This window comes from Electrona antarctica (genome assembly GCF_951216825.1).
Source record: "Electrona antarctica genome assembly, chromosome: 20".
NCBI classification, from domain to species: Eukaryota; Metazoa; Chordata; class Actinopteri; order Myctophiformes; family Myctophidae; genus Electrona; species Electrona antarctica.
In genome coordinates, this window is record NC_136801.1 from 30769398 (window position 1) to 30784397 (window position 15000).

Genomic DNA, 15000 nt, shown 5'->3' on the forward strand with positions numbered 1-15000 from the left:
CTCGAGCACAGAGGCTATCTTCATTGCAGTGGGTTGTATTATAATATATGCATATGGGTGGAAGACTCAAACAGTGTGCAGTTATCAGTTTTCCATGCTTAACCCATTTTGACCTGAGATCAGATTCTATAAATGTCTTCTACATCCTGACAGTTTTCTGAAAAAGCTATGTTTCTATGTCAGTCGTTCGATTTTTCAAAAATAGCAGACCTACAAGCTCATAGCGCGCCACTCGGTGGCGCGCTATGAGCTTGTAGATCTGCTATTTTTCAATAGCTAAACTTTAGCTATTGAAAAATAGCAGATCTACAAGCTCATATGCTTTAGCTGCTAAAGCATAACATAATGCTAACACCAAAAGGGATTCCCGCCCAGAATTGGTTAATGTAAATCGCTCCGGATTAAGAGTGTCTGCTAAATGCCTAAATCGTAAATCAGTACTACCAGAGGAATACACGGTAGAGCAACTGAATTTTTTGCTTCACAAGCACAATAGAGATTTCTACGGTACTTTACCGTGAAATCTGAAGTACAATTGTGTATTGTACCTCGAGTGGAATAGTAAAATACTATCTTCCTAACAAGACTAGGGGTATAAAAGGCTCCCTACTAGCCCCTGTAGGTCATGCTGCTCCAAGTTTGGGCAATCCACCCAATAGATATGGAGATTATGTATATCTTGTGCACGTGTGGATATTTTGCCGTAGGGCTGGTGCTGTAGAAGAAAGGTGTGGGATCACCAAAAGCAGTAGCCTGGGTCATCCTCTGGGGAGTGCGATGTTGCAAGGCAAATACAATTCTAACACAATCCAGGTGGTATTTTCCACATATCTGGTTTGGGACCAAAGTGTCGGCTGTACAATAAAAAATGGTTCTAATCCAGATTAAAATATCTTTCAGAAAGCTTATTACAGCGGCTTTGTGGAGCAGCTATACGAACACAGTTGGCCTGTGTCTGGGGGTGGAAAAGTCAGACGGGGAGATTGATATTTGTCACTACACGTACATCCTATACTGGCTGGGGGCAGCGCCTGTCACGTACATCCTACTGGCTGGGGGCAGCGCCTGTCACGTACATCCTACTGGCTGGGGGCAGCGCCTGTCACGTACATCCTACTGGCTGGGGGCAGCGCCTGTCACGTACATCCTACTGGCTGGGGGCAGCGCCTGTCACGTACATCCTACTAGCTGGGGGCAGCGCCTGTCACGTACATCCTACTGGCTGGGGGCAGCGCCTGTCAGCAGCAGCCGGGAGGAGTGGCGGGAGGAGTAGGAAGAAGGCTCTACGTCCTCCCGGTGGGTGACAACTAGAGTTGTTCCCATACCGATACTGGTATCGGTTACCCTCAAGTACTCATACTCTGAACCGGCCCAAGATACTCTGACCCGAGTACCAAAACATCCAATTGCCACTAGGCTGAATGCATGCAACGGGAGCAAGTCTGACCCAACACTGCAGCAAATCGCCCCAAAACAGCCGATCTACAATCTTAAGTGACAACTGACAAGTGTAGGCATGACAATGAAATTAAATTGGAGAAAAACGGGCTAAAATAAGTGGTTACTTGAAAATATAAAGTACTCGTTCGGTACTCGGTATCGGCGAGTACAAAAATTAAGTACGTGTACTCGTTCTCGGTCTGAAAAAGATGGTATTCGGGACAACTCTAGTGACAACCCATCAATGTGTGTGGGGAGGAATCGATTGGCATAACAACAAAAATGGAGGAGAAAAAAGGTGTAAACGCAACAGTTTAGGGGAGTGTGTTTCAAGCTTAAAAGTCTTTTCTGGCAGCATTATCAGTACAGGTACAGTAGGAAGACATGGGGAATACAGTTCGAGGACCTCTGCACGGAAAATACAGAACTAATTTGAAGGCCTTATTCTAGCATAACGTACTGTATGGCATGATGGAATGTTTTCTCTCCAAAGCCCCTCGAGTGCATAGATTTTCAGCATGGGTGATGAACCTGTGACACCTTGTCAGTATTAGCTCACACACTACACCCAGTCCCTTCCACAGGAGCATTCTAGCAAATAGTACAAAATATATTAGATAGTTTTACATATTAACCCATTTAGGCCTGACCTCGAAATTTAAAAAAAATCTTCTAAATCCTCCAGTTTTCTGAAATAAATATTTTCACAATTTTTCAAAATTAGCAGACCTACAAGCTCGTAGCGCGCCACTCGGTGGCGCGCTATGAGCTTGTAGATCTGCTATTTTTCAATAGCTAAATTATAACATCATGTTTAAAACACCAAAAGGGGTTCCCGCCCAAAATGGGTTAATTTAGTTTTAGGTTTTTTTTTCATTATATATTTTTTTAAAGGTCTCCTGTCAAAAAAGTTTGGAATTTGGAAAACCCAAATTCCCCAGTAATTTTCTCCCTGGCTGACCTTTATTTACACATAGCTGGTGCTGATGTGCACCGCAGAGCATCACTACCACCGCATTACCGGCTCTGTAAAACTATTAATTCTTGCCATGCACGTCACTGGGTGTGGAGAGCAGAGAAAACCTAATACAGTATGTCCAAACGGGTTACTTTTCAGGATTCAAATTCAAAAATAGCAAAAGTATAACTTGTGACTAAATACCGGTGTAGTATAACCGCATTGGATCCACTGGAACACAGCAGGTTCTTGTTCCGATTGAATGAACATTTTAGACCTTCAAGGTTTCCACCAGAGGATGTTAGTGAGGTGCGTCCGTGCAGTTGTGTGACAGAGCAGGCTAATTAAAGAAGCCATCATCAGCATCATTAATATGCTAGATCTGCCGACCGTCGGGGCCCGCTGACTGCACTAATGGATATAACATGTCATCATCGTCACCATTAAGCCTGAGCGGGATTTACACAAACGTGCACGCACACACGGTACACACAGACACACACACACACACACACACACACACACACACACACACACACACACACACACACACACACACACACACACACACACACACACACACACACGCAAGTTTAATGTAGGGTCACGCCATGATTATCACCATTAAGTCCAGAGTGAGACGACCTGCTTGGGAGAACCTCAGTCTCACGCACGCACGCACGCACGCACGCACGCACGCACGCACGCACGCACGCACGCACGCACGCACGCACGCACGCGCGCGCGCGCGCGCGCGCGCTTGTGGATCTTTAATTCAGTCCCTGTGAGTGATAAGTATGCATATTTAAGTGATGTCAGGCCTGTTGGCTCTACTAATTAGACAGAATGAATGAATGTTTTATCAAAATGTGTTTAACAATAAATGTGTTCATTAATTTGATGAGGGGGTGTGCTGTGATGAGCTGAGAGGAACACACTGATGGCACTGATGCTACCTCAGCAACACATCTAGTGCTTCTCAAACTTTACCTCAGCAACACATCGTCACTGGGAAGGTGCATGGAATCTAGTGCTTCTCAAACTTTACCTCAGCAACACATCGTCACTGGGAAGGTGCATGGAATCTAGTGCTTCTCAAACTTTACCTCAGCAGCACATCGTCACTGGGGGAAGGTGCATGGAATCTAGTGCTTCTCAAACTTTACCTCAGCAACACATCATCACTGGGAAGGTGCATGGAATCTAGTGCTTCTCAAACTTTACCTCAGCAACACATCGTCACTGGGAAGGTGCATGGAATCTAGTGCTTCTCAAACTTTACCTCAGCAACACATCGTCACTGGGAAGGTGCATGGAATCTAGTGCTTCTCAAACTTTACCTCAGCAGCACATCGTCACTGGGAAGGTGCATGGAATCTAGTGCTTCTCAAACTTTACCTCAGCAACACATCGTCACTGGGAAGGTGCATGGAATCTAGTGGTTCTCAAACTTTACCTCAGCAACACATCGTCACTGGGGGAAGGTGCATGGAATCTAGTGCTTCTCAAACTTTACCTCAGCAGCACATCGTCACTGGGGGAAGGTGCATGGAATCTAGTGCTTCTCAAACTTTACCTCAGCAGCACATCGTCACTGGGAAGGTGCATGGAATCTAGTGCTTCTCAAACTTTACCTCAGCAACACATCGTCACTGGGAAAGTGCATGGAATCTAGTGCTTCTCAAACTTTTTCATGTGGAATTGACACGTATTAGCCCGCGGACCCCCATTTTAAACGTTTTTTTTTACGGCTCTAGCAGTGAAGAGTTTAGAAAGAATTAATAAATATATTGTCGCTGTCGGGCAATATTACTACGCTGTCACACTAGACTACAGTATCAAAAGTAGCCAATATACAAATGAATGTGATGATTTTCAACCATTTTAATTTCAAGGACCCCAAGTTTGACATGCATTAGGCTACGGACCCCTATTCAATGGCATTTATATCTCTGGGACCCCAATTTATATTGTAAAATCAATGTTAATCAAGTACCACAGACTGACGAAAAGGCCTTGTTGTCCTGAACCCTTATCTATCATTTCAATAGTGTAGACTGTTATTCGTCTGTGGTACTCAATTTAACACAGAATGTACAAATGCATCCATTTGTGCACTCTCAAATATAACTGCGGTTGTCTTAAGTGCCTCTCTCGAAGAGAGTCATATGGGTCCGAGCCACTTGGTGGCGCTGGAGCACAGAACAAAACATAAACTCACGAGCTAATTTATTGGTTCGTGGAGCTGTCACTCAGAGCGGTGTCGCCGGTCCCAACCCTCAGGTATAAAACCGGTGGGCGTGAACGCTCGAGTCATTCCAACATTTTTCTGCGCTTGGATGCACACAGCATAGCGAGTACACCAAAGTCTCACACAACCGGCTGTTGAAGTATATTTTCCCGAAAGACGGACGAGTCTAGAACTGACTTGCACCGCGGGGATTCGCAGCCGCAAGACGGTGTTCTTTCCACGAGCTAACTCATCCCAAGATAAGTAATATTAAGACTAATAACACAAGTGAGCCCGCCCGGCGACTTGTTGTTTTGTCTGCTCTCTACGTTCCCGCTCCTCTCGTTGCTGCTTGTTGTAGCTAGCGTTTGTTAGCTTGTAGCTAGCGTTTGTTGGCTTCTCATTAGCTCAGCTTCAGCGTTGCTGCCGCTTTTTCTCCTCAGCTAGCCTCTCGTTAGTCACTGACTAGACTCCTGCTAGCCGCAGCCCGCAGCCTCGCTTGTTGTAGCTACAACCCTCGGTAACAGCGGGCCAACGTCAACCGATCCTCCGTCGCCTCGTTATCTAACATCTACCGCAGGCCGGACGGACCGCCTTCTCCACAACGTGGACAACAAACAGGCTTCCCTCCTCTACACTACGGTAGGCCAACACGTGGTGCAGCCTTCAGCCATCGTGCTGTGAGCTGACCATTGTGAGCTTCACTCATCACCTTTACTCTCTGTAGTGTGGCAGATAAGTGGAACATTATTTTTATTTAGCAACGGAGCCAAATAAAATAATAATAATATCCTTTTTAGTTTTTTATATTAAAAAAAAAAAAAAAAAAAAGGTTTGAGAACAGGGGAAGAAGTAGGCCATCTCCACCATGGCTACAAGAGATGACCACGATGACACTGGACCCCTTCCAAAGCTCTGTTTCAACAGGGTTTGTAACAACCTCCTGTCTCCTGATGATGGCCACTCCATGTGTATGCACTGTCTGGGTTTGACACATGCGAGGAATGCCTTTGAGATCGTGGGCCTCTGCCCATGCTGCCTTGGGCTATCAGACAGAGAGAAGGGACGCAGGCTCTCTAGAGTCAAGGCCCGTCTGGAGGGACGGGCCCCCCTCCCCCCCACCCAGCCTGGGAGGCAGCTCCTAGCTCCCCGCGATGCGTCTACAGGTACCAGGCCTCCCGCAATGGCAGCACAGCGGCACATGGACGACTCTGGATGCCCCTCCCCTGTCAGGAAGGCCCCCAGGGCCAACGCGAGCTACGCCACGACCGCTTACGAAGCAGCAGCGCTGGACGGTTCACGCCGCCAACCCGCTGCTTCCTTCTCCTTCTCCTCCTTTAGGACAGAGAGGAGCTTCGGTTCCCGCTTTCGCTCCAGAGACGACCTGGATCGCTACCATGACGACTTCGACGACACTTCCGAAGCCTACAGGCGACCCGGCCCAGACTACGAACCCCTCCCTCACCCCTACCAGCTGCCAGATGGTATGCCATGGTCAGACTTCATGGAAGGGCAGGAACCCCTGGACGACCCGCGCTCCTTCCAGGAACCTCCTGGAGAGTACAGGGTCGTAGACCAGGTGGGTTATGAGGACGACGGAGACCTGGATGCCGACGCACCAGCTCCCTACGATGACGGTGACGACGACGACGACTCATCATCTCACCGTGACCATGTCCTGGGAGAGGAGGCTCCTCCCCAGGACAATGGACCCCCTGAGGCCCCTGAGGGGGCCCCAGTTGCCCCACGCCCGCCCGTCGAGGAATGGGACCTCACCGAACTCCTACACCAGGCCGCCATCAGGTGCGAACGGGATTGGCCGGACGTGGCACCTCCCCCAAACCCGGAGGACACTTGGCCTGGAGCGGAAAGCAGGGCCCCCACGCGGAGAGCTATCCTCCCGCTGGCCCAAGGCTTCCAGTCCACCTTCACGGCGAACTGGGGAGAACCCAGCCTGACTCCCCCAACACTTCGCCACACCAAGGTGCCAATGGACACGATTGACATGCCGTCAGCAGGTCTTGGGGCGATGCCAACCATCGGCTCGACAGTAGGAGCCTACCTGCTCGACCCCACCGCCCCACGCATCACACCTTTGGCCAAGGAACCCTCCCTGCCCACCAAGAGGGACAAGGACGCCAGCCTTGCTAGCGGTAAGCTCTTCTCCCTCATCGCCGCAGCTGGCAAGCACCACAACACCCTTGCTCTGCTGCAGGGCTCCCTCACGGTCATACTCGGGGGTCTGGGGAATGTCCCCACCCCTGACGAGATGGCCGAAATCAAGAGGCTCCATCAGGAGATGATTAAGTTCCTCTGCAGCTCCACAGCACTGGTCGGCAGGATGGGAACTGCAGTGATCATGTCCGAAAGGATCAGGTGGCTCGACGTCAGCCCCAAGCTCGACGCCGCGGCCAGGAAGGACCTGCTGGACGGCCCCATTCAACCTGGTGGCCTCTTCAAGGGGGCCCTAGAAAGAATGGCGCTCGCAGTGGCGCAACAGAAGCCTGGCTGCGAGGCCCTCGCTGCTCTCACCCCTCGCCCAGTCCTCCTGCAACAGCATGGGCAGGCCCCACGCACGGACCACCGCCAACGGCAGTGGCCCCAGCGGCGAGTAGACTACCGCGATACGGGGCGCCAGGCCCCGCACCGTCCTCGCCAACCCAGAGCAGATCCACCGGCGCTCCCACCGGGTGATCAGCCAGCTGAAGGCAGGGGCAGACGACAGCACCGTGACCAACGTCGCCGACCCCCCGCCGCCTCGACCGGGCCTAGGAGAGGAGTCCCCAGGGCCGGCGGTTCCAAGCAGCGGAAGTGACCCCTCGACCTCGTCTCCAGGGGAAGCGAGCTCGGACGCTTCCCCACTCCCCCACCGCCTTGGGCCTCGGCCAGAGTGTAGCAGCCCTTGGCTGCACACCGGGACCGCCCCCAAAAAGGCTAAAGCTCGTGGCACAGATCCCCACCACGGGTGGGTCTGTCGCCGAGCCGCACAAGGTTTGCACAAGTGCACAGTGTCATGTTTTTTCTGTATTAAAGGCTTTGCCCAAAAGAACAAAAAAACAACAAAAATCACACTGTCGGGGGACCATGAACCCTCTGTTAGGGACAGCCAAAGTGCTGCCCGAAACAGAGCGGTGGGATATGAGGCCTGTGGCGGGCTTAAACGCCACCAGGGAGACGGGTCATGGCGAAATTTTCCTTGGTCATCCAGTGGGTACCACCACCAAACGAGGACCACCTCGTCTGGAGGGGATAAGTCCCTTGACCGAGCGCGTAGCCCAGTGGGAACGCTACAATGCGTCCCCCTGGGTCCTACGCACCTTAGCAAAGGGGTACAGACTCCAATTTGCAGTGAGACCCCCCGCGTTCAGTGGAGTCCTCTTCACCGACTCGCGGGGTCAAGCGGGTCAAGTTCTCCAACAAGAGATAGCTTCTCTGCTGGAGAAAAGAGCCGTCAGAGAGGTGCCCCAGAGCCAATGTCGCAGCGGGTTCTACTCCCGCTACTTCTTGGTCAAGAAAAAGGGGGGGGGCCTACGCCCCATTCTGGACCTCCGGGTACTCAACGGACACCTCAAGAAGTTTGCGTTCAAAATGCTGACGGCCAAGTCTCTAGTACGTACCATACGCCCAGGCGACTGGTTCACGTCCATAGACTTAAAAGACGCATATTTCCACATCCCCATCTACCCACCTCACAGGAAGTTCCTGCGGTTCGGGTTCCAGGGGAGAGTATACGAGTACACGGTCCTTCCCTTCGGGATGTCCCTAAGCCCCAGGGTGTTTGTGCGCTGCACAGAGACCGCCCTCGCGCCCATGCGTCAACAGGGCATTCGGGTGGCGAGCTATATCGACGACTGGCTCCTGATGGCCAGCTCGAGGGAAGAGGTAACGAGGGCCACAACCAGAGTGTTGACCCACGTGGCCTCCCTAGGGTTCGTTGTGAACCACGCCAAGAGCATGCTGGTGCCTACGCAGTCAACAGACTTCATAGGCATCAGGCTGGACTCAGTTGCGTATACGGCGAGACTGTCGGCAGACAGACTCGACGACCTACTGAAGTGTGTGTCACTGTTCACACCGGGACGCACTCTTCAATTACACACGTGCCTACGGATAGCAGGCATTATGGCGTCGGCGATCTCATTGGTACGTCTGGGGAGACTGCACATGAGACCCTTCCAGCGATGGCTTGGTTCCCTGCACATTCCCACCAAGTACGTGCACCGCCGTGTGATAGTGTCCCCGGCTTGCACGCTGGCACTGAGGTGGTGGTCGGACAGACACAGACTGATGGAAGGGGTGCCCTTGGGCCTTCCCCTATCCAGGAAGGTCGTCACCACGGACGCCAGCCTCTCGGGGTGGGGTGCCACACACGAGGGCAGGTCGGCCAGGGGTTTGTGGGACACATACCTGAAAAGGACCTCCCACATCAATTACTTGGAATTAATGGCGGTCTTCCTCGCTCTGAGGGAGTTCGAACCATTTCTTCAGGGACACCACGTCCTGGTCCGCACGGACAACACGACGACGATGTCCTACATCAACAGACAGGGAGGTCTCACCTCCAGACGTCTGTGCACACTGGCACACAGGCTGCTGGTGTGGTGCGACGGTCGTCTCCTTTCCCTCACGGCATGTCACGTACCGGGCCTGCTGAACACAGCGGCGGACCTCCTCTCGAGGGGGCCACTCCGCTACGGCGACTGGTCTCTCCACCCTCAGGTGGCGAACCAGATATGGCACAACTTCGGGTTTCCGGAGGTGGATCTGTTCGCCACAAGAGAGGACGCGAAACGCCCTCTCTTCTTCTCACTGAAGGGCGAACCACCTCTGGGCCTGGACGCACTGGCGCACCAGTGGCCACAGGGTCTGCTCTATGCGTTTCCGCCACTGGAACTAATCCCGCATGTGTTGGCCAGAGTGAGATTGCAGGACGTCCAACTCCTGCTGGTAGCTCCGGCCTGGGGATCATGGAGGCAGGACGTTGTCCCCCTCCTTTACCACGAACCGTGGCAACTTCCCCTGAGGCGGGACTTGCTGACGCAGGCCGGCGGAGAAATATTCCACCCGCGCCCCCAGGACCTGGACCTGTGGGTCTGGCCCATGAGGGGGCCCCTCTTGGAATAGCCGGCTTGCCACAGAACGTCATCGAGACCATTCTGAGCGCTAGGGCCGCGTCTACCAGACGGCGTTACAACACAGCATGGCAGCTGTTTGTGCGCTGGTGTTCGAATAGGCCAGGAGGGATCCTCCCGTTCCAAGCTCCGGTGGCTCTCATCTTGTCCTATCTGCAGGAGTTCCTGGACAGAGGTCTAGGTTTATCCTCTGTGAAGGTCAACCTGGCGGCTATTTCCGCCTACCACTTGGGCATAAACAACGGTCCGGTGAGCGAGCTCCCACTGGTCCGACAGTTCATGAAGGGTGTCATGCATCTCAGGCCGGTTACTAGATCCCTGGTTCCAGCTTGGGATCTGACGGTTGTACTAGACGCGCTCACAAAGGAACCTTTTGAGCCGTTGGACACAGTGGACCTGAAGTTCCTCTCTCTGAAGACCGCTTTGCTGGTCGCGTTGACGACGGCTAAGAGGTCGAGCGACATTCACGCGCTCTCGGTCAACGTGAGCTGCATGAGATTCAGTGGCGATGACACTAGGGTTACGGTCAGGCCGAACCTGTCGTTCCTCCCGAAGAATTTTCCTTCTGGCTGTGAGCCAGTGGAATTGGTGGCTTTCCATCCGCCGCCCTTTGCCTCGGAGGAGGACAGGCGGTTGAATAGCCTATGTCCAGTCAGGGCGCTGAAGCTGTACAAGGCCAGGACAGCCCCCTTCAGACAAGGGGATCGGCTTTTCGTTGCTTGGGCCCCTCAAGCACAGCGGAAGGGTAAACCCGTCACGAAAGTACGGATCTCACAATGGCTTGTGGAGGCCATACAACTGACTTACACTGCCAGTGGTGTGGATCTCCCCGAGGGACTGCGTGCTCACTCCACAAGGGGCATGTCAGCATCCTGGGCCTTAGCGAAAGGCGTTCCCATACTGGATGTGTGTGCGGCGGCGAGTTGGTCGACTCCGTCGACTTTTGCCACGTATTACAACCTCGATGTGGCTCCCGTGAACCTGGCCCATGCAGTCCTGGGAGCGGCCGCACGTTAGTCACGTAAGACATGAACCCTGCAGACTTGGGGGAGCACATAAGGCAGCATAGCTGTCGGCTCCTCTGAGGGATCCCTTGACCGCCAGGCGGAGCCTGGTGGAGGTTCCTGGGTGCGTCTGTAGGGGGGGGGGGAACCTCCTGGGGAGCAGGGGACAGTGGCACTGTTGGCTCCCCGGGGTTTCCCCTCACCTCTATCAGTGTTTTAGTTTTACCTGTTAGAGGGACTTTGGACCGGGTAGTTGGCCCGGTCTTGGTGCCAGGTCAGTAACCTGGCTAACCCTCTCAGTCTCCCTTGCGAAGGGGACACACATTCACGTGATGGTGACGTCTCGTGTGTCTGTGTCTCTGGGAAAAAAAGGGGGACCGTGGAGCGGTCCTGTCAGCCGGGGTGATCATACGGGAGTTTTATGATGACCCATATGACTCTCTTCGAGAGAGGCACTTAAGACAACTTCGGGTTACTTCAGTAACCTCAGTTGTATAAGTGACTCGAAGAAGAGAGTCATCGAACTGCCCGTCTGCTTTGGCAGGCGGCAGAAAAATGGTTGATAGGAATGACTCGAGCGTTCACGCCCACCGGTTTTATACCTGAGGGTTGGGACCGGCGACACCGCTCTGAGTGACAGCTCCACGAACCAATAAATTAGCTCGTGAGTTTATGTTTTGTTCTGTGCTCCAGCGCCACCAAGTGGCTCGGACCCATATGACTCTCTTCTTCGAGTCACTTATACAACTGAGGTTACTGAAGTAACCCGAAGTTATATCACTACCTAGTCTACTACTCTCTCTCTTGTTGACTCTCCCTCTCTCTCTCTCTTACTCTTAGACGTCATGTTGTTTTCCTCTGACACTGGTGCAAACACAGCTACAGTGTTTAATTTAGTCTTGCTCACAACATGCAGCCCCTCACAGCTACAAGCATCCCCGTGCTAGCTGTCACACAGGAGACCGCTGGTAATTACCGTCATTATGTCAGGTGTGTGTGTGTGTGTGTGTGTGTGTGTGTGTGTGTGCGTGTGCGTGTGCACGTGCGTGTGTGCGCATGCGTGCGTGCGTGAAATTAATTTGCGTATTTTGTCACTAGGTAGTAATAAGAGCACAGAGAGGTTGACATGGAGCACAGTCTGACAGGAAATGGACAAAGAAAAACTAAATTAGGCTACAATTGAATTGTTTTGTTACTTGAGCAGTCATTTTCAAAAGCTCACATGTTCCCAATAAAATAAAGAGTTTAGAAAGAATTAATAAATATATTGCCGCTGCCGGGCAATATTACTACGCTGTCACACTAGACTACAGTATCAAAAGTAGCCAATATACAAATTAACGTGTCGCAAATGCGACATGGATTTGTAGAGCTTGTAGATGTGTGCCTTTTTATAAATATGTAACCAATGAAAAGTATTAACTACCGTAAGCTTGTGACTTTGGATAAAAATAAATCTAATTTCCTAAAAAGTAACAGTTTTGGACATACAAGGTTTCCACCCGACAGTAACGATATCTAATGAATACAATTATGTATATATAGTCTTTATCTTTATCTTTTTCTTTTTTATTTAGACACTCTTCACAGAAAACATTACACTGGGTCTTCCAGCATCTGCTGTTAACACCTTTCACACTGTAATGATCATGTTTACCTAGTTTCATTTTTTATCCACAAATTGACCTTTTTTCCCCCCTCATCTAATGTGGTTGTGGGAAGCAGATAGCGTATACCGGTAGTACATACTAGTATCTGGTGTTACCATGTTGGCTCCTATGTAGTGGGTTTGGAGACTGACTGGGAAAAGGCCTTGGCTGATAAGCAGAATGACACAGTCAGCATTTTTTTTTTACCATTTCCCTGTTCGTACCAGCTTCTTCAACCGCACACCTTACCTCTATCCTCGTTGTGTCCAGACCAGGGAGAGCCATTTCCCTCTGCATCCCTCCTCTATCCTCGTTGTGTCCAGACTCCAGGCCAGGGAGAGCCATTTCCTTCTGCATCCCTCCTCTCCATCTCTACAGCTTCTCTTCACCTCTCTGTACTCCATTGTTTTGAACCATTTAGACCTGAGGACGATTCTACAAAATGCCTTCTAAATCCTGACAGTTTTCTGAAAAACCCATGTTTCTATGTCAGTGGTTCTCTTTTTTCTTTTCTTTTTAAATTTTATCCCATGATTTTGCAACCCAGTTTTTTCACCCAGTGCCAATTATCTAATGTAATCCTGGGCGCTACACTTCCTCTGCCAACCTGGGGGGGCAGCGGACTGACCTCATGCCCCCTTCTATGCATGAGGAGTCCAAGCTGCTTCTTTTCACCTGACAGGGGGGAATGTCCCTGGCCGGACGTAGCGCGTGGAAGGAACACGTTATTCCGACCAGTTCTTTTCCCCTCCATCAGGCGCCCCGGCTGGCCAGGGGGAGGTAGTTTTATGTCAGTGGTTCTCAAACTATTTCATGTCAAGGTGCCCCAGAATTAGATGCATTCGGCCGCGGACCCCCATCTGAAAATATGTTGTTCCAGGGACACCCCAGAAGCAAAGATTTGAGTTAAAAACGTTCGCTCTAAAGGAATATATACATTCAAAGATTTGTGCCACATTTTCACGATTTTTCAAAAAATAGCAGATCTACAAGCTCGTAGCGCGGCACCGAGTGCCGCGCTACGAGCTTGTAGATCTGCTATTTTTCAATAGCTAAAGTATAACATAATGCTTAAAACACCAAAAGGGGTTCCCACCCAGAATGGGTTAATAAAGTTTAGGAACCACTTGCATTGGAGGCTCTGCCTTCCCTCTCTCCCAGGAAGGCTGGGTCCTCTCATGGAAAGCTACTGTACAGGGGTCCAAATTCTCCCATTTTCTAAACGGGAAAAAATAAATCAATGTTATTTTCGACGTTTTTTTTTTTTTTTTTACATAAATCCTTGCAATTCTCAAAACATGACATGTTTAATACTAATAATCTGGAGGTAAGTAATTCTGTCTAAAACAATTATTAAAAAAAAAAAAAGCTATTCAATTATTCGATTGATTTTTAAGAAGTAATCAATTGAATAATGGCTAGTCTGTAATTGATAGTTGATTGTTGAATTATTTACCAGGGCAGATATTTCCCACAGTACTGGAAAACATGGAAAACGTTACAGTATTCCAAAATCTCATTTTACAGGTCTGGGTAAGTTACTGTACAAGGCAATTAAAGGGAGACATGTTTTGGAAAGGTCATGGAATTCTATAATTCAAGCCATACTGGTTCCCTTGTCAGTGTGGTTATTACGGGTCATGCACCGGACATCCCCATTGGCTGAGTCAACAGGGGTTTGTGATTCCCTCTCTGTGGTGAGGTTTTGGAGTTTAGTTGAGACGAATTATGTTATAAAAACAGTGGGTGCCCTGTGAATACATATTATACAGGTATATTGTGTGTGTGCGTGTGCGTGTGTGTGTGTGTGTGTGTGTGTGTGCGTGCGTGTGCGTGCGTGCGTGCGTGCGTCTGCAGGTGGATGTGCTCCGGTTGGAGTTGGCTGGGACGCGCTCGGACAACACCAAGCTTCACCGTGAGAGCCAGCTGGTCATGGCTAACGTCAACCGTTGGATCACAGAGCACAAGTATGGACACACATGGGGCCGATTCACTATGCCCTTTACACCCATATTTTGGGTGTAAAGCAATTTTCCAAACTTCCCATATTTTGGGTGTAAAGCAATTTTCCAAACTTCCCATATTTTGGGTGTAAAGCAATTTTCCAAACTTCCCATATTTTGGGTGTAAAGCAATTTTTCAGACTTCCCATATTTTGGGTGTAAAGCAATTTTTCAGACTTCCCATATTTTGGGTGTAAAGCAATTTTTCAGACTTCCCATATTTTGGGTGTAAAGCAATTTTCCAAACTTCCCATATTTTGGGTGTAAAGCAATTTTCCAAACTTCCCATATTTTGGGTGTAAAGCAATTTTCCAAACTTCCCATATTTTGGGTGTAAAGCAATTTTTCAGACTTCCCATATTTTGGGTGTAAAGCAATTTTTCAGACTTCCCATATTTTGGGTGTAAAGCAATTTTTCAGACTTCCCATATTTTGGGTGTAAAGCAATTTTCCAGACTTCCCATATTTTGCGTGTAAAGCAATTTTCCAAACTTCCCATATTTTGGGTGTAAAGCAATTTTTCAGACTTCCCATATTGTGGGTGTAAAGCAATTTTCCAAACTTCCCATATTTGGGGTGTAAAG

At 50.2% G+C, this 15000-nt stretch overlaps 1 protein-coding gene across 7 annotated transcripts in view; it reads left to right on the top strand.

The window, feature by feature from the left end:
- Positions 1 to 15000, top strand: part of LOC306913437 (uncharacterized protein) — a 217017-nt gene that overhangs the window by 181075 nt on the left and 20942 nt on the right. For all 7 annotated transcript variants that reach the window (XM_079490088.1, XM_079490089.1, XM_079490092.1 and 4 more), the window contains one exon: positions 14271 to 14380. In XM_079490088.1, coding sequence (XP_079346214.1) covers positions 14271 to 14380 — 110 coding nt within the window. The remainder of the gene's footprint in view (positions 1 to 14270; positions 14381 to 15000) is intronic.